This window comes from Pimephales promelas, chromosome 2 (assembly GCF_988280905.1).
Source record: "Pimephales promelas chromosome 2, fPimPro1.hap1.1, whole genome shotgun sequence".
In the NCBI taxonomy this organism is placed as follows: domain Eukaryota; kingdom Metazoa; phylum Chordata; class Actinopteri; order Cypriniformes; family Leuciscidae; genus Pimephales; species Pimephales promelas.
The window spans coordinates 7,553,251-7,573,371 of NC_142770.1; the positions used below are offsets into that span (position 1 = coordinate 7,553,251).

The window sequence follows — 20,121 nt, forward strand, 5'->3', positions numbered from 1 at the left end:
TAGCTCATCTGGAAATAATAATAGCTTTATTAGCACCTGTCATACAGTGTATAAGCCAAATCACTCAGCAGGGCACAGCTTATGGTAGATTAAAAAAAAAGGATATGTTTCACAAAAAAGCAGCATAGTCATCTGGAAAAAGAATGTAGAATACAGATAGAAATCTGAAAATTAGTTTCTAAAGTGCATATCAAATAGGCATTTTTACCAATGCATACAGTGTAATTCTCTCTTTCTCATTTCTTAAAGTAAGTCACAATCCCTTGGGTAGGAGATGAAACGTGAAGGCTCTCCTACTGTATATGACACCAGAGTGTGCATTACATAATAAACTAAAGCACTAAATAAGCCCATAAATCATATCATTCATATTTCAGGGATATAGATTCATCCAGATTAAATATAACTTTAAATTAAATATATGTCCAGTATGTGTATTCATTTCTTTGTTGCATCAAGAACCCTATGTATTTACAGTACAACAACACCCAGAGGTAGGGTATGTAAATAAATCAATTTAAATGATTAATATATGCATGAGAGTAATGCAAAGTATTTTTTAATGTTTTTTGTAGCATGATCATGTTTTCAATCCTGCATATTTTAAGATGGGAAGACACAGTATTTGCACTCTAAGTGTCAACTATGCATTCGCAATACGAAGCAATGTAACTTTTTGAGGCGAGTGTAATTAGCAGAGAAGATCGTAGTTGACATTTTACATTCTCCTCGCAGTAATAGACTGATGACCTTTACTGTTTCTCATTTTGTAAACGTCTGTGCGGGACAGTACATCAGTGTTGCCATAAATATTTTGTTTTGGCTGCCGAGTTTTGCTGTACTTGCAAATTTCGCAATGTTTTGTTTTGATTCACACTACAGTTTCCAGCAGAAACAGAACTTGATTCAACCTTAGTGTTCACTGGAGTGTAAAATTAATTCCAGTAGCATTTGTCAAATGCAATAAGGCATCTTTTGTTACTCTGCACGGAGTGTGAAATCTTGTCTGTATCCACATTGGCCAATTTTCACTGTGAGACTTAAAGGAGTAGTTCACTTTAAAAAAAACTTTTGCTGATAATTTACTCACCCCCATGTCATCCAAGATGTCCATGTCATTCTTTCTTCAGTCGAAAAGAAATTAAGGTTTTTGATGAAAACATTCCAGGATTTTTCTCCATATAATGGACTTCAATGGGAACCAAACGGTTCAAGGTCCAAAAGACAGTTTCAGTGCAAACTGTTCAAAGGGCTTTAAACGATTTCAGACGATGAATAAGGGCCTTATGAAGCAAAATGATTGCTCATTTAAATAAAAAAAAAATAAAAATCAAAGTAATCTTTTTTCGTGTCATTTGGTTCATTCAACGAACGAAATGAACGAGTTGACTCGGGAAAAGATTTGTTCATTTTGATGAACGACTTCGAATAGAAGAGTCACGAAGTATCACACCCTAACCCTAACAGAGCAAGGCGACCATTTCAGCTTATAAAATTTAAAATTTGTCATTTTTAAAAAAAATATGAGTGATCGTTTCGCTTGATAAGACCCTTATTCATCATCTGGAATCGTTTAAAGCCCTTTGAACATTTTGCAGTTTGCACTGAAACTGTCTTTTGGACCTTGAACCGTTTGGTTCCCATTAAAGTCCATTATATGGAGAAAAATCCTGGAATGTTTTCATCAAAAACCTTCATTTCTTTTGACTGAAGAAAGAAAAACATGGACATCTTGGATGACATGGGGGTGAGTAAATAATCAGCAAAAGTGAACTACTCCTTTAAGACTAAGCTCTATAAATATATAAACCAAACACATTTTCACAAACCAATTGTTATTCTATTTTTCGAGTAACGTAATATATCCTAATAATCAAAAATAATCTGGCAGTCGAGTGTCCACAGAGAACGTCATACTTTAAAAGTCACAACTGCACGAAATTTGAAACACCGCAAGACGTACATACTCTCCATTTATTTCCGAAGACCTCAGTTTGAAGAAAAATAAATCAATTACAAATGAATTTTGCTTGCAGTTTCTTAAAGCAGGCGTATGTTCTTAATTCATTACAATCATAAGATCAATCTGACTTTCTGTTTCTCGAACACTTTACTGATGACTTGACGTTTTTTTCCCTCGCAAATGGCAAAAGTTCCATGACGTCACTAAAGTGGTTCACTTTTCATTAGCTGCTGAGAAATAGAGACGTGGTCACCACTACTTAATTGTGAGGTCACAGTCGTGATGTGGTAGCATGGTGATGTCACAGTTGTGGTGTAGTAGCGTTGTGACATCACTGCGCAAAGGTGGGTATGCTGCGAGACCGTCTCATGACCAGACGGACCTCCACGTTAGGGAGACTGTCCTGTTTCATTTGGCTGCAGCCCTCGTCCGCAACAGCCATGTGAAGGTCGAAACGCAGAGACACGGACTTCTTCCTCAGCTTGGGATTTCCTTTAAAGAATGAGCCTTCCCACTGCCGGATCACCTTGTCAATCTTCTCAGTCCTATCGCACACACAAAAAGCAAAGTAGTAAGCAACAAAATAGGTTAATAAGGACGTTTGGAGCAAAAGATGTTGATGGTTCTGAAGGTGTGAAATGCTTATGGGTCTTCAGTGCAGCTAAGCAAGGCTTGAAAATGAGTCTAATGTAAACTCACTCCACTTTTCCGTGACCCTCTGCGCTCTCCCTCACTACGTTTCCTTCCAGAATCTCCTGAGTCTTCACAGTACAGATCTCCCCGTCTTTATTTCTGACTGGTTCTGGATGAAAACCACAAACAAAAGTTGCACAACATCTCTCACACTCGCAGTTTTATGATGGAACTGTTGTTGAGAACGGCACATTTCAGTGTTAGGTTGGACAATGAGTTTGAGGATGTTTCACATCATCCTCACCTGTCAGGGTGACAAGACTCTGCTGTCGTTGAAGGGCTGGGCTTCTTATTGGTGTTCTCTCAGTGAAGAACGGCTCAGGAATATCCTCTTCACATCCGTTGGGTAGTCCGTTCTGCTCAAGAGAAGAAATCGACCCTTTCCATGGCTTCAGCTTAAGAGACTGAACATCTGAGGTCAGAAACCTGCAGTTCAGGAGTGAAAGAAAAAGCACTCAACCTCTTTGGGTTGACTGGCTGTGAATAATATCTAGGGCGCATAGCCAACCCGGTTAAAATTCCAGTGTATTACCTTGGTAGTTGCATAAAGCACATCATACAAGTTTGAGCGTGTGCTAAGGGTTTAATTGCATTAATACACCTCAATAAACCTCCCCCTCCCTTACCTGCCCTCCTCGTGCTCTAGGAGTTTCCTATAGGTTGCGATCTCTCTCTCAAGCCTCATCTTGGTGTTGAGGAGCTGGCTGTGGTTCCGTCTCTGGACTTCCAGACCATCCCGCACTGTTTCCAGCTCAGACTCCAGACTCCTCACAGACCGGGACAGATCCTTGAGTTGCACGGAGTACTGGAGCTGAGTGTGGTGTAGGGAGCTTTTGAGACTCCTCTCCTGGTGGGATAAAACAGATCTGTCATTTATTACCAAAATCACTAGGGTCAGCCTACAGCACGAGATACTGGAAAAAGGCTGCAGCATCCCTGTGACCTTATGTAGCAGACTTCAAATTACACTTACATGAGTACAAGCAATGGCTGTACGTATGTGCGTATGTATATACGGATGGATGGATAGATGTCCAAGGTTGGTGGAATGGATGGATGGATGTATGGATAGATATATGGATGGATGGGTGGTTGGTGGAATGGATGGATGGATGGATAGATGGATGTCCATGGTTGGTGGAATGGATGGATGGATGGTTGGTGGAATAGATGGATGTCCATGGTTGGTGGGATGGATGGATCTCCATGGTTGGTGGAATGGATGGATGGATCTCCATGGTTGGTGGAATGGATGGATGGATGGATAGATGGATGTCCATGGTTGGTGGAATGGATGGATAGATGGATGGATGGATGGATGTCCATGGTTGGTGGAATGGATGGATGGATGGTTGGTGGAATAGATGGATGTCCATGGTTGGTGGGATGGATGGATCTCCATGGTTGGTGGAATGGATGGATGGATCTCCATGGTTGGTGGAATGGATGGATGGATGGATGTATGGATGGATGGTGGAATGGATGGATGTCCATGGTTGGTGGAATGGATGGATGGATGTATGGATAGATATATGGATGGATGGATGGATGGTTGGTGGAATGGATGGATGGATGTCCATGGTTGGTGGAATGGATGGATGTATGGATAGATATATGGATGGATGGTTGGTGGAATGGATGGATGGATGTCCATGGTTGGTGGAATGGATGTATGGATGTATGTATGGATGGATGTCCATGGTTGGTGGAATGGATGGATGGATTGATGGATGGATGGATGTCCATGGTTGGTGGAATGGATGGATGGATGGATGGATGGTAGGTTGGTGGAATAGATGGATGGATAGATGGATAGATGGATGGATCTCCATGGTTGGTGGAATGGATGGATGGATCTCCATGGTTGGTGGAATGGATGGATGGATAGATGGATTGATGGTTCTCTATGGTTGGTGGAATGGATAGATGGATAGATGGATGGATGGATGGATCTCCATGGTTGGTGGAATGGATGGATAGATGGATTGATGGATCTCTATGGTTGGTGGAATGGATAGATGGAGAGATGGATGGATGGATCTCCATGGTTGGTGGAATGGATAGAAGGATGGATGGATCTCCATGGTTGGTGGAATGGATGGATGGATCTCCATGGTTGGATGGATCTCCATGGTTGGTGGAATGGATGGATGGATGGATGGATGGATAGATAGATGGATGGATGGGTCTCCATGGTTGGTGGAATGGATGGATAGATGGATGGATGGATGGGTCTCCATGGTTGGTGGAATGGATGGATGGATGGATGGATAGATGGATGGATGGGTCTCCATGGTTGGTGGAATGGATGGATGGATGGATAGATTGATGGATGGATGGGTCTTCATGGTTGGTGGAATGGATGGATGGATCTCCATGGTTGGTGGAAGGAAATAGGGGGTTGAAGGAACAAGCCTTCAGGGGGTATTGAGTATTGAGTACCTTGGCACAAGATGATGACTCAAGAATCCCATTTTACAAGGATCAAACTAGCAATATTCCAGAAACTGACAATAACCCCCCGGATAAATCTAAGGTTAAAAGGCTGACTCAAGGGTACAATGGTGATGGCATGTGTATCATTCCTTGCACGACATCAAGCAACCTTCTGTTTATCATTCTTGAGTTTAACCACAAAGCCACAACCATTAAGTCTCTTGATCAAAGACACATGGTCTGTAGAAATCCCAATAATTCCACAATTTATGAACTGCTCAAGGCTCTACCAACACTTGGGTTAGATTTCCAGAGCTCAACCCGCACAACATAGTGCCTACAATAGGGTTTGGGCTTTGGGATTTGACCCCACAACATTAACATAACTAGCCAAAATCAACTGCAAGAAAAAAACTATTGTCACTTGAAATAGCCAAGTATTCTCAGTACTTGCTATGCAAATTATGAAATCATGAAAAGAATGGTGACAAATCCTACAGGGATTCGTCACCCATTCCCTCAAGGTAAAGTGTTGATGTGCATTTAACACTCAATCGGCATTGCAAACTAATTGATCTACTAAAATAGTGGTTGAATCTAATTCCGGAGGTTCCGGATTCAGACCTGGCTTCCTCTGGCATCATAAAATTTAGCAGTAAGTGATATTTTAATTGTGGCATGTGTTAAGGTGAAAGTGAGAGTGTGTGTTTAGGTGTGTCTATATGTTCCTGAATTGAAGTATGTGTGTCCGGGTGTGTCTGTGGGCATGTTTGTGGGAATTTAACGCACCAAGGCATTTAGCGATTCAATCTCGACCTGTAGACGATGCCATCGCTTTCGGGCCTCATTGAGCTCGGCTCGTGCCTTCTTCAGGACCTCGTCACCTGCTCTCACCTACCCACAAACCCCACCACACACAATGCATACATAAGAATACTGCAGACAACAACAAAAAGGATGCATTTTTGAGCATTTTTTTTTATTTTGCTTACCACGGTTTACGGAGGTTTAATCACACGGTGCCTTAGGAAACCTCTTACTCATGGTAAAATTACTTTAATTAATAGCCTCTCTGGCTTATTCTTTTAAACATCAATGATTTACCTCACCATCTAAAGTTATGTGCTAAAGTGGGACTTCATTCAGGACTGGCAACACAAAAGAGCACATCAAAGAAAACTGAACAGATCCTCTTGTGGTCTGAGCTGACGTAGATCACAGTCTAGGAATCAGCTCAGTCTCCATCTGATAAGAATGATAGCAGTTCCATAGAAGTGGGAAATTACATGCATGTGTTCCAAGTACTTGTGCCAAAAACAACATAGTCTTATCCAAATTAATACTTTAAATGGAACATTTACACCAACAAAGTAACATTATCCTGCTAGCAGATAGCACAAGTCTATTTAACGTAATTTTTACATCTGGAAGACGTATTTTTAAGAGTTTTTGTTCATCTGCAATACGTCTATAGGACGTTTCCTCTCAGATGTCAAATAGACGTTTAGAAGATGTCAGTTTAACATGCATTCTAAATCATTACATCTTAAAGACGTATTCTAAACGTCTATTTGACATCTGACAGGAAACGTCTTATAGACGTCCCAGATAGCAGGCTATTTGATGTGTTTTTACGTCTGGAAGACGTATTTTTAAGAGTGTTTGCTCATCTGCAATACGTCTATAGGACGTTTCCTGTCAGATGTCAAATAGATGTTTAGAAGATGTCTATAAGATGTAATGATTTAGAATGCATGTTAAACTGACATCTTATAAACGTCTATTTGACATCTGGCAGGAAACGTCCTATAGACGTATTGCAGATGAGCAAACACTCTTAAAAATACGTCTTTCAGATGTAAATAGGACATCAAATACCCCTGTGCTATCTGGGAGGCTATTTGATGTGTTTTTACATCTGGAAGACGTATTTTTAAGAGTGTTTGCTCATCTGCAAGGCGTCTATAGGACGTTTCCTGTCAGATGTCAAATAGACGTTTAGAAGATGTCAGTTTAACATGCATTCTAAATCATTACATCTTAGAGACATCTTCTAAACGTCTATTTGACATCTGACAGGAAACGTCCTATAGACGTCCCAGATAGCACAAGCCCAGATAGCACAACCCAGATAGCACAAGGCTGTCTGATGTCCTATTTACATCTGGAAGACGTATTTTAAAGAGTGTTTGCTCATCTGCAAGACGTCTATAGGACGTTTCCTGTCAGATGTCAAATAGACGTTTAGAAGATGTCTTTAAGATGTAATGATTTAGAATGCATGTTAAACTGACATCTTCTAAACATCTATTTGACATCTGACAGGAAACGTCCTATAGCCCAGATAGCACAAGGGTATTTGATGTCCTATTTACATCTGGAAGACGTATTTTTAAGAGTGTTTGCTCATCTGCAAGACGTCTATAGGACGTTTCCTGTCAGATGTCAAATAGACGTTTAGAAGATGTCTTTAAGATGTAATGATTTAGAATGCATGTTAAACTGACATCTTCTAAACATCTATTTGACATCTGACAGGAAACGTCCTATAGCCCAGATAGCACAAGGGTATTTGATGTCCTATTTACATCTGGAAGACGTATTTTTAAGAGTGTTTGCTCATCTGCAAGATGTCTATAGGACGTTTCCTGTCAGATGTCAAATAGACTTTTAGAAGATGTCAGTTTAACATGCATTCTAAATCATTACATCTTAGAGACATCTTCTAAACGTCTATTTGACATCTGACAGGAAACGTCCTATAGACGTCTTGCAGATGAGCAAACACTCTTTAAAATACGTCTTCCAGATGTAAATAGGACATCAAACAGCCTTGTGCTATCTGGGGTTTATGAACATGGTATCATAGTGTTACCATGCTTTTTAGAATATATTCAACCGGAATATCACATTTTCTTAATATTTCTCATGGTAAAACCTTGTATTTTAAACATGGTACCATGTAAATCCTTGTTTTTGAACACCTACTGGAGTGCTATGGCATAAATAACCCCAATTTATCACAGGAGTTTTCATAAAGTCATGCTGCAATGTGTTGCTGTTTTTCAAGGAGAGTTATGAGGCCAGCGGCCCGTGTTTTTGTGTGAGGGCATAAATTCTCAAGAAGATAGATTAGCAGTCACCTACTGACGAGGACAGGCAAACGACAATGCTCAATGGGACTGACATCCCTCATTCTGTTTTTTAGTAATAATTGATGTTTAGCAGTCTTTTCACTCCCTCACACATGCGCGCGCACACACACACACTACGATTGCTCTGCAGTGCCTGGCCAGCAGACCATAGAGAGTGTTTGAAGGAGATAGAGAGAGGAAGAGAGAGAGAATACTCGTACCTGTGGCAGAAACGCAGCCGTAGGGCTGGTTGCATCTTTTCGGGGCCTTGTCTGTGAAGCGGGGCAGGAGCCTGGGGCTGGATTTGGTGGGATGGCTGAATCAGGGCTGCTCTGGGCTGGGCTCGAGTGGTCGCACTGGGTGCTAGTCCGGCAGAGATCCATTCCTCTGCCATCCTCTCCTGCAGCAACCTGCGCTAGCACTTTATCACACTCCTCTACTGCTCGCCGCTGGTGCTGATCCAGCTCTCTCTGTCAGCCAACGAGAAAGAGAGAGAGGGGGTGGAAAAAGACAAGGAGGAAGAGGAGAATTTAAAGGGCTCCTCTCACAAGGAATCAAAAGAGTCTGACGAAAACAGGACTTCTTCCCGAGTCAACACGTCATTCAGACATCTGCAACCCAATTTCATTTGTCTATATTTGTTTTGTATGTCATTGGCCCGACTAGTTATGGAGAAGATACATAAACAGGATAGATAGTGTTACTCTTAAACCTTTTGAGACAAAAGATAAAGATTTGTTCACGCCAACACCAAATATTTGCAGCAAACATTGGAGGGGAACTTTGTTCACTGACAGACAGAAGTTCGATTTTTACACTATTTTACATCAGCATTGCATATTTAACAAGTGTGCATGATACGTCCAGCATTTTTCACATTTACACACACACACCCTACCCCGAGGCTAACCGCAGCTTGGCACTAAGGCATCAGGGAACATTTTCAACAAGTATTAATACAAAAGACAGACGTCAAGGTTCCTCACATTAAATGATGAATATGTCATGCACAGTAACAAACAATTAGATACAATCGGTAACTGACATTCAAAACACACACAGTGTCTCCACCTCATGTTCCTCTATGATTTGTTGCAACTCCTTTTGGGATTCGTAAAGCTGCTTTTCCAGGAGTGCGTTGGCCGTCTCCACCTCTTTCTTCTTCATCTTCAGCCGTGAGACCTCCTGTTCCTTTAGGAGACGGAGTTTCTCCTCAGTTTCACACCTACGCACACATGCACATGCTTGGGTATCTAGATGTGTGTCACATAACTGACTACTAATGTTTTTCTTTTGTAAAAAAGCTAAACTGCATTTTTAACCTTAAAGTTAGTTCACTTGAATTTGAAATTAATTTTTGTTCATATAATGGAGGTCTATGGTCACCACCTCAAAGAGCATGCACAGAGAAGTCCAAATTAAACATGATTCGTAAATGTAAGTACACATTGATGGCCTAAGAAACGAAACGAGCGGTTTGTGTGAGAAAACGAAGAGTATTTATATCGTTTTTACCTCTTGTAACCACAACCATGTCCAAGTGATTTAAGGGCACGCTTTGTGGCTGTGGTAACAAGAGGTAAAAAACGATATAAATACTGTTCGTTTTCTCACACAAACCGATCGCTTCATGTCTTAGGCCATCAATGTGTACTTACATTTACGAGTCATTAAATCATGTTTAATTTGGACTTCTCTGTGCATGCTAGTTGAGGTGGTGACCATAGACTTCCATTATATGACTGACAGACAAGAACGGTTTGACCTAAAAATATCAAAATTGAAAATACTGCTGAAACAAACACACCTACACCTTGGATGCACTTGAGGTAAGCTAAAACATAGCAAAAATATATTTCAAAGTGAACTATCCCTTTAAATGCAATAAACTGATCATATTTAACAAACAAGGCGCTGACTTTCTATGAAAGTTAGCATGATGTCATCCGAGAACATCTTATGTAATTGTAAATCATGCGTCATATTTGTTATTTGTTTCAGCTTAATTCATTATCAAGCATTTAGTGGTATTTCCAGACACTTGCTGTTTTTCAACACAAGAGGGCAAATTACATGTTCAAATCAAATCAACATATTTGTAATATTTTGTTCTTTTGTTGTGTAATACAGGGACTTGTACAGACATTTTGAGGGGCAGGGGCTCAAGTGAAAAAAAGGGCACTCCTCATAATTTTTAAAACAAAAAAGTATATTAACACAACTCTAATATTTTTTTTTAAAAATATTAAAAAAGTTAATTAATTTTATCTTCCTCAAACTCATACAATTGTTTAATTTTCAAAAGATGTCTACAAAATAATCAGTTCACACAGAAATCATGGTCTATTCATAGGTTTATAGAGCAGCAAAGGAAACCATGCCACAGTGTCAATTAAGTACATATACACCTGATGGTGCATGGACTTCACATTTATCATTAAATAAAACCTTCAAAATCCACATTTCGAGTTTGTTTCTGTTTGCGTCTGTCTATTTAGATTTCTAAACTTCAGGGGAAAGACTCTTGAGCTATGTAAGTCATTAACTTTAATAATAAGAATTTTAGGCCATACAAATTCATAAAAACGTCCGGATTTTCCATACAAGGCCATAAAATACATTTAGCCACGTCAAATTGATATGCTCATTCACTCATTATCACTATACAATTTTTCGCGATAAAACGATATCAAGTTCGAGTCGAAATCGTCAATACTCGATATCAATATAGAGTTCGATAAACGTTCGATAATGTTTATGTGGCGAAAGCACAACGAAACTCATTTGAAGCGCGCGCCTCACGGACTGTTTATCCGTTCGGCTCAAAGTCCAAACGGCAGCGCGAGCTCGCTAAAGGTGACGCGTTTACTCGGTTTACTCTGATCGGCGCTTCAGAACTCCTCCTGACCTGATATTTAGACACACTATGCATTAAATATATATTTGTTTGACAGGGAAACTGTGCGCAAATAGTAATATGCTAGTATTTTCTTAAAAAATAAAATAAAAAAGCACCCCAGAAAAAAGGGCACTTTCTCTCCAGGAATAAAAAGGGCAGGTGCGCATGATTGATGTCTATGCGTGCACGTGCCTGGTGTAATATATCAATGGAATGTTCGGAATGCGTGCACATAATGAGTAAGGTCCACAGTATGCAAATTTTCCGACTTTGGACAGTACAAAACATGCTTGGTTGGGTAGTGTGGGCCTATTTCCCACAATGCAAAATCCTCAACCTTGAACTTTCTTCTTTAAAATAACAATTATAAAGCCAACTTTCTGTCAATTCAGGTGATTTTCATATTTCTTCTGCTAACCTGCTCTTTAAATGTGCTGCCCTGAGTTTCACTGCATCGGATTGGAGCAAAACCTCTGCATTTTCCATTAGCATCATGCTAACCTGCCAATACAAACACAAAATGAGGAGAATTAGAAGGGGAAAAAAATACATTTAATCAAGATAGAGAACATTATAATTGCCAGTGGGTAGAAATTACACACTTTAGCAAATTTGGTCGAAATTATGATATAATTTATATATAGGCTTATTGATGATTAATGACTGTCAACACCCATCTAACCATGCAACTTCTGAAAGATTAGGCTGTGCATCGACATGCTGTTTTTCTGGCTGGCTGGCACTTTATGCAAAACACAATGACTGAAGGAAGTTATGAAGACTAAAACGGTGCCAGGGTTTTTCACCCAAAGCTTGTTGTGCACATTGCTTAATGCAGTGATTGATGTCTTGACGGAGTGATTGATTTCCCCTCCAGAGCATATAAAACTGTTAGCTATCCAGACAACGCAAGTTACCTGCATTTTTGCTAATCTTTTGCGGGTTGTCATTATGTTGGGGTCAAAGATCAAGCCAGATCAGGTGTGAAAGGATTAACGATCTTTCGCAAGGTCAGTATGGCCTCTGGCACCGGAACGGATTTAGGAAACACAGGTGTTAGACATCTGTCCAACATGGTAATGAGTTAAAGTTCCTGTTAGTTATGCAACCTAATTACTGCATGCAAATTGTACACAGTGACAGGACATACAAGTATGCAAAAAGAGTATATCGTAATGTACAAGTCATCAATCTTGAATACAGAATATCTTACTGCATTATTTGTCTAAAATATAGGACTGTATAGTATGTCATCTAATCATCTAAAAGAACTCCAATGAGTTTGTGTATCCCAGAATGCAGTATACGACATTCAATAATTCCCATAATTTCTCGGGATTGCTTGATCAGACATTTTACACAAACTTGGTTTAAAAATGCTAAACAAACACAGACTTGTTCCTTTATATATTAGCATACTATTAAAAAAACAGGTTTATCAACAGAACGGCTTTCTATAGTTTGGATGAATATTGTTTCTCTCATGAAGCACAATATTATCTTAGCACATTGCGATTGGCTGTCTGCCATTGTTATGAATCATGAGCTTTCGTGACAGCAATGTTTGGTTAATCATTGTCAATGTCACTGAAAATCACCTTCATATATAATGAAATTTGAGGTGATGTAATACATAGTAAACAGTGAATGCTTATGTGTTTATAGCTAATGCTAACTGTTAGTCACAAAGGTTCAGGGCATATGTTGGGAATGTGTAACGCGGTCATATGACAATTACAGCATGCATATTCTGCACAAAATACTGCATAGCATGAGTAATATTGTATAAAGGGAATCTTTTCCAATTATTATTGCAATTATTATTACATGCATACAACATTTTAGCATATTCTTCATAATTAGCATATCACTGTAAAAATGAATGCGCTTTATCTAAACAAAAAAAATGTGGCAACAGATTACAAGCGATATTATTAATTCAATTTAACAATATAATTGAGTAATAATTAATCAAATTAATTCCTTAAAAGTTAACCATTTAAAATGAGTAAAACGTACACAAAAGAAAACTTAAATTTAAGTCACCATTATGGTGATCAGTATTTGTTTTAGGTTTGTTTTAAAATGACTGTTGTCTCCTTCAGTGAGGTGTCTTCAATGTTAGCAATTTAACCCTGTCATCCCCCTTTTTAATAATTGACATTAAAATGCACTATACAAACTTAAATGGTTGTAATTCAAGAATGCTTTGGAATATATACCTTAGTTTGGTCTTGTTTTAAAGAAAACAAATCAGCAGATTATTATTAAATTGAAAGCACTTCAAAAAATTAAACTATGAAAAAGTTATGGAAGTTATAATTTACAGCAAATCAAATATACTTTATTAATATTTTTTTAATATGAATTATATATTTTACAAAATTAAAATGAAAGCTATATATCTAACCAAGTTGTGTTCCAAATTTGAAGTTGATATCACAAAAATTGAAGTTCCCATGAGATTTTGTTTAGGCGTAGTACCAAAAATAGCCTCCGGGTGCCTTTGAATTCAATTGAATTTAATTGTATGCATTTTGCCATAACAAATTAATAAATTTCTATCCAAATATCACTTCTGTCACTAAATATGGAACCTTGAGACTCAGATCTTACTGACAATATGTGTTTTGTCAAGATTAGAAAAGGTTTTCATAATAAATGATGAAAGATGATGCCCAAAAGGGGAGGGGCCTAATAAAAAAAATACCGTTTCTATGGTAAAACAATGTCCAATTTATATAGTTTATATACGTTTATATACAATATATAGTTTGTCATGACAAGATTAGGATTTAATAGTAATATAGTGAAGTAAAGTTGCCTGTATACGGGCAAGTGACAGTTAAGGGGTTAAAATAAAGAATTCTTAATCTTTGACGTCGGTCTGTTATTTAGATATTTTTGGTGTAAACTTTACTCATTTTAAATAGTTAACTTTTAAAAAGCTTTATCTAATCAATAGAATTGTGGCAACAGATTACAAGCAATATTATTAATTAAATTGAACAAATTAGAATCGAGTAATAATTAATCAAATTATTCCTTAAAAGTTAACCATTTAAAAAGAGTAAAGTTTACACCAAAAAATGTAACAAAAATATCTCACAAACAGACAGACGTCAAAGATTAATTAAGAACTATTTATCTTATATTGCCAACATTAAAGACACATGATGTTGACAAGCAGAATCACTGAAGGAGAAAACCGCAATTTTAAAACAAACTGATCACCATAATGGTGACTTAAATATACACACAAAAAAATAATCTGTTGAACGAACTTAATTAAATTAGGAAAGGTTTTCCACGAAATTGAATTACATTTTTCCAACAAATTCAAATTAGTTTGAAATAATTTGTTGTAATCTTGTTGTATGAATTTAAATTAATTTAGTCATTCCTACAAGATAAAGTTTAGTCAGGCTAACTACATTTAGTTTTGTCCTGCCTTAATTCACCAACATTATAATTGTAGTTATTTTGACTCTATGGTCACTTCTAATGATAGACACTTCAAGTGTTCAATTTAATTAAACCATTTTTTACATAGTAATATTATATTACTTGTGCAGGACTGTGAGTGAGGTTTACACATAATGCATAAAGCACATATAGTGTAATATTGAGTCTGAACACAGTCACCACTCTTCTACATAATGGTAACCACAAAATTCAAAAACATTACAGAAAGAAAGTACTCTAAGTTTCTAACATAACTGAACATAAAACACTAACATTAACAAACAACATTTTCCACTGAAAAACACATAAAATAACACTTTTTCCATAAATTGACCCTCTTACTAGGGCCGTGTGTCCACCAAATTTTTTTTTATCCAGCTGAAAACGCTAGACGCTCTGCTGAAGACGCCGTGTTTTGGGCGCTTGAGAGCGCTTTGGCAGCGCAGCGGTTTTTCTGTTGAGACGTTTCGTTGCTATGATACAGAATGTCCGCAGCAGTTTGAATGTTGTGACAGTTGGTTGGTGTGGTTTGGTCCCGCCCCTCCTCCACTGTGATTGGACGGCTGGGTAAAATGTGACAGTGATGAGCGCTGCGTTTTATCCAAAGTTGAACATTTTTCAACTCCCAGCGACCAGTAAAAGCGCTGGGCACTCGGCGCTTCAGCGTGAAAAAGAACGCTCTGCGCCTCGGTACGCTCACGCCGTTTAAAAAACGCGGCGCTCCCATTGAAAACAATTGAAAACATACGCCAGGCGCGTGGAAAAACGCTTTGGTGGACACACGCATAGATATCTATGGACACACGCCTATCATGCAGTCCCTTGCAAAGCATGCTGGGAACTACAGATCCACTGCCCAGTTAGATGTCAACAACAATGATTCATGTAGATTTCACACAAATGAATTAGGTTGATTGAACACAATTAAATTAAGTTGTGACAATATTAAACCATCATGTTACTTTTGCATATTTTAATTAATTATTTTAACAAGAGGCCAAAATTATTTTTTTGAGTGACATCCGTTTAAGACAAACGAAAAATATTCATGTTGACTCAATTACATTTTTTTTTAATGAAAATTACATTTAATGAAATTAAGCTGAAATCACTTCTATGAAGGATTGTGTCGTATATGCTCATTTTAATTAATGAAATTAAACAAAGAGCTAAAATCTTTTTTTTTTTCAGTTGTTGTTGTACGTTTTACTCATTTTAAATGGTTAACTTTTAAGGAATTAATTTGATTAATTATTCCTCAAGTCTAATTTGTTACATTTAATTAATAATATTCCTTGTAATCTTTTGCCACAATCTTTTTGATTAGATAAAGCATATTCATTTTTACAGTGCATAAATGAGTATGCAAAAAAATAACGAATTAATCCTTAATTTTGAATATAGAATGAATCACACGCTGAACAGTAAAATTGTATGAACAGTTTGATCTCTGAACATACTTTCAAATATACTGTAGTAGTGGCACTAGTTTAACAAAGACATGAACCAAGCAACTTCAATGGGGCTCCCGGGGGCCACCAGAATTGGAAGTTTTTTAACCATAAAAGCCTCTGGAAAATCATTAGCATGACCTGATTTGGGTGTGTCAAAGTACTTAGACACCTAAAACACGCAGTGGAGCCTCCAGGGGCCGAATTGAGAAACACTACAGTAGATAACGCATCTGAGAAAAAGATTTAACGTCTTAATTAGACTCGTTACCTCAAAGCCAGTCTGAGGGGTTTTTCAGAGCCACATTGTGTTAGTGCCTCGGGGATATCAAATGTAATGAGAAAGATAAGACGCAGATAACACGCAGGTAATAAGCACAAACGTCACCCACCCACCTGAGCCCGAAGTTCCTGTGCCAGCGCCTCCTTGTCGCTCCAGCTCCGTCGATGAGCGGCGTTCCTCATTCCCCACTCGCCGATCTGCTCCTCCAGTTCGCAGTTGGTCTTTTCCAACTGGTTCATGTGCTCCAGAAACCCCTTCAGCTTTTCGTTCAGGCCCCTAAGGGCCGATTTTGGCTCCTCCATGCGCTGAGCAAAACGAAATGTCTCAGAGCCCGTGCTGTCCTGCCACGCCTCGGATGATAGGATGTTTACTGAGTAAATATTTTTCTTGAATACGGACCATCGACGTGGCTCCTACGGACAGGGACCAGGCCTTTCCCTGGCCCTTGGGGTCGGACTGGTGCTGGGACAGTGGAAGGGGCCAACCAGGGTCCAAGTGAAAAGAGTGTCACGAGTTTTACTGGTGCTTTTGTTCTCGCTGATCCTGGATTACAGTCACAATCCACACATAAACAACACATACACACACACTGCACAGGCCAAAGTCCATTTATGTTTTATCTGTGTGTTTTTGCTTGTACCAGCTTTGTAGCTCGTATTTCGTGCGGTTTGGTTGCGTCGCCGGAGGCTGTGTGCATGTTATGCGTGTTTGTTTTCGCTATTAGATTTCAGGATTTGATAAAGCCTTCAGTACTTTTACTTAATAGTTTTTCTGTCGAGGTGAACTCAGCTTCAGGTTCAGAGCTGCGACGTCGAGGCATGTTTAAGAGCTTCAGGGTATACTTACAAAATACAAACTTAAGCCGTGCGGATTAACGAAAACATTCTGGGCTTTATGAACTTTTATGTTAAGTTATTACTGCTATGTAGAAATATAGACCATTTTGCAAGATGTAAACACTTCCTGTTTCAGTTTGTAAATGGTTTGTTTATTTCAAATGTAAAGAAACCATTTTAAAGATGTGTGTTTGTCTTTTTGATTCACTTGCATATGTTCTGTTGGTTGTATTTTATTCCAACGTTTATGTGGTGTTAAAAAACTGAAACAGGACGTGCTTCTGGACCAGTGTTGTTTACATCTCGCAAAATGGTCTATAGGTTAATAATGTATATAGATTAGAAAGAAGACATAAAGTATGGAAGAATAATAAAGTTCCAGGACAGTGTGAGAACCAAGCTTTCAATGGAAAAATAAAAGTGGTGGGATTGATTACTGCATCAATCACACACTTGATAAGCATACATGCATACTGCAAAAAAAAAAAAAAGTAATTAGTATGCCATAACAAACACCCTTAAGTAGTAGTTCACTTAAAAAAAGAAAACTTTTGCTGATAATTTACTCACCCCCATGTCATCCAAGATGTCCATGTCTTTCTTTCTTCTGTCGAAAAGAAATGAAGGTTTTTGATGAAAACATTCAAGGATTTTCTCCATATAATGGACTTCAATGGGGTCCAAACGATTCAAAGTCCAAATGAGAGTTTCAGTGCAGCTTCGGAGGGCTTTAAACGACACCAGACGATGAGTAAGGGTCTTATCTAGCGAAACGATCGGCCATTTAAAAAATAAATAAAAGTTTACGTTTTATAAGCACAAATGCTCACCTTGCTCTGTTCTGTGACTCTCCTGTTCAAACGAAATGACTCGAACGCGAGTAAAACTTTTTTATTTATTTTTGATATGACTGATCGTTTCGCTTGATAAGACCCTTATTCATCGTCTGGAATCGTTTAAAGCCCTTTGAACAGTTTGCAGTTTGCACTGAAACTCTCTTTTGGACCTTGATCCGTTTGGTTCCCATTGAAGTCCATTATATGGAGAACAATCCTGGAATGTTTTCATTAAAAACCTTAATTTCTTTTCGATTGAAGAAAGAATGACATGAACATCTTGGATGACATGGGGGTGAGTAAATTATCAGCAAAAGTTGTTTTTTTTCTAAAGTGAACTACTCCTTTAATTCCTGTAGAATGTCAAGTTATTATTTAAGTCCCTGTGATCCAGGGGTTGCTACCGACTTTACTATTTACGACTTTACTTGACGTATTTCCAAGTGAAACGGAATATTGAATAGAGCGCAGGGTTTTACCTAATCCTGCACATTAACGGATTAATTGTTCACCACAAGACTAGTAATATAAGGCAATAGCAACATAGAATAGCAAAACAACGTAAATAGGGTCGATTTTGATTTCATGAGGACTTTAAATGCTGTATATGGTGTGTAGGCCACTGCATAAATAGTATTTACAGTATGCCATTCCAAACATATCCTTCATAGCACTATTATTGCCTGTACATTTTTCAAATATTCTACACTTTAAACATACCGCATAAGTATCTATATATATATATATATATATATATATAAAGTAAGAGCCAAAAGAGCAAGAGCCAAAATAATAGTAGCCTATATGTTCTCAAACTTCTAAACTTTCAATAAATACTAAAGACTACATTTTTATCTTTTTATCTTAAAAATGTAATTCATCTCTTTTTGACCAGAGTCCAGTGTTATATCCAGTTTGTATTAATCTCATTATTTATAAATGTATAAAAAATTCTAAATGATATAATAAATAATTAAAAATGAGTATATATGAGTGATACACACAACATCTACTATGTATGTTTTATATATATTTAATCATATATGATTTTGAATGCAACTTAAAATTCTGTTATTAAATAAAAGTGCTTCATTTTAAAATATTTATAAATATAAAGTGTTATATTCGGGTTGTATTAAATTAATAAAATATAAAAATGTATAATTATATTATATTATACATTTATTTATAATAAAATAAATATAATAATTACAATTCATTTTCTATACTAATTATAATAACTGATAATTATAAGAATATATATGCTTATAAATGTAACAAATTAAATATAATTACATTAATTATAATGGTGTTTTATATATATATATATATATATATGCACCATTCCTTGCTTCCTCAGAGAACACACTGTTCGCTCGATGAGAGAAAAATCTTGAAGGAAAGAAGTAACTTGCATACAAACCCAAACGGTGCTACTAGAATGACTTGTTTCTAACGCAGTTGCGCAAACAGCACAATGACGGTAAATGCTGTGCCAGTTTCTGTCTGTTTGATCTACCGAACCAAAGTTCATCAGGAAGAAAAAGAAAAGCCAATCTACTTACCAACACGCCCTCGCCCGTCACACCCCTTTTCTTCTCCACCGTCCCTGCCCAGGTGATTCCCCCCAGACGCAAATCATTGAAGTGTGCCAGTCACAGTCCAGTGAGAATCCGTCTGTCTGCGGCCGTCCCACCCCGCACATCTGGTTCTGCATGGGGTGTCGACGTGTCTGGTTACCTGAACATCTCAGAAGTCACGGGACGGGGAATGCAGCCCGACCTGTTGGCGCTGCGTGCTCCATGAGAAAACAAAGTGGTCTCATAAGTCATCTGAAACAGGAGTGCAGGTAATTACAAACAGGTAATGACTGAGCAAGCGTCTACCTGTCCGACAGTTAAATTACAAGATGGCTTACGGGAAAAACAGAAGCCGTCAACTCGGACCAACTTTGAGATCCGGAAGGTGACACACTGCCCATAATGTTTTACAAGGATTGCATTTTCCCAGTCGCCCCCGCCTGTCTATAGACCTGAGCCAAATGAGATCATACTTCAGCATTTTACAAATGGCAAAGGTTATCGAAGCATACATTTTTTTGGTCAAGATCTTGTATTGACAATGC

At 38.0% G+C, this 20,121-nt stretch overlaps 1 protein-coding gene across 2 annotated transcripts; it reads right to left on the reverse strand.

Annotated features, from left to right (window-relative positions):
• Positions 1-1,954: 1,954 nt before the first annotated feature.
• krt222 (keratin 222) lies at positions 1,955-19,828 on the reverse strand. Of its 2 annotated transcripts, XM_089134172.1 has the most exons (11): positions 19,562-19,828; positions 16,438-16,867; positions 11,544-11,626; positions 9,298-9,451; positions 8,448-8,696; positions 5,882-5,986; positions 3,283-3,503; positions 2,956-3,082; positions 2,901-2,925; positions 2,663-2,765; positions 1,955-2,508 (listed from the first exon to the last, which is right to left on the reverse strand). In XM_089134172.1, exons 2-11 carry the CDS (start codon positions 16,624-16,626, stop codon positions 2,295-2,297), a joined length of 1,470 nt encoding a protein of 489 aa, XP_088990298.1. In that variant the 5' UTR covers positions 16,627-16,867; positions 19,562-19,828; the 3' UTR covers positions 1,955-2,294. The 2 variants fall into 2 exon arrangements, with proteins under 2 accessions (XP_088990298.1, XP_039538152.2); XM_039682218.2 differs by having other exon boundaries at positions 2,901-3,082.
• Positions 19,829-20,121: the final 293 nt, after the last annotated feature.

Bases quoted from the DNA above. Each gene is read 5' to 3' on its own strand.
- krt222 (XM_039682218.2), bottom strand. From the start codon at position 16,626: ATGGAGGAGCCAAAATCGGCCCTTAGGGGCCTGAACGAAAAGCTGAAG. The intron at 11,627-16,437 runs GTGGGTGGGTGA...TTGTATTGGCAG, and splicing joins CACAGGAACTTCGGGCTCAG to GTTAGCATGATGCTAATGGA. The intron at 5,987-8,447 runs GTACGAGTATTC...GTTTGTGGGTAG, and splicing joins CGGCTGCGTTTCTGCCACAG to GTGAGAGCAGGTGACGAGGT.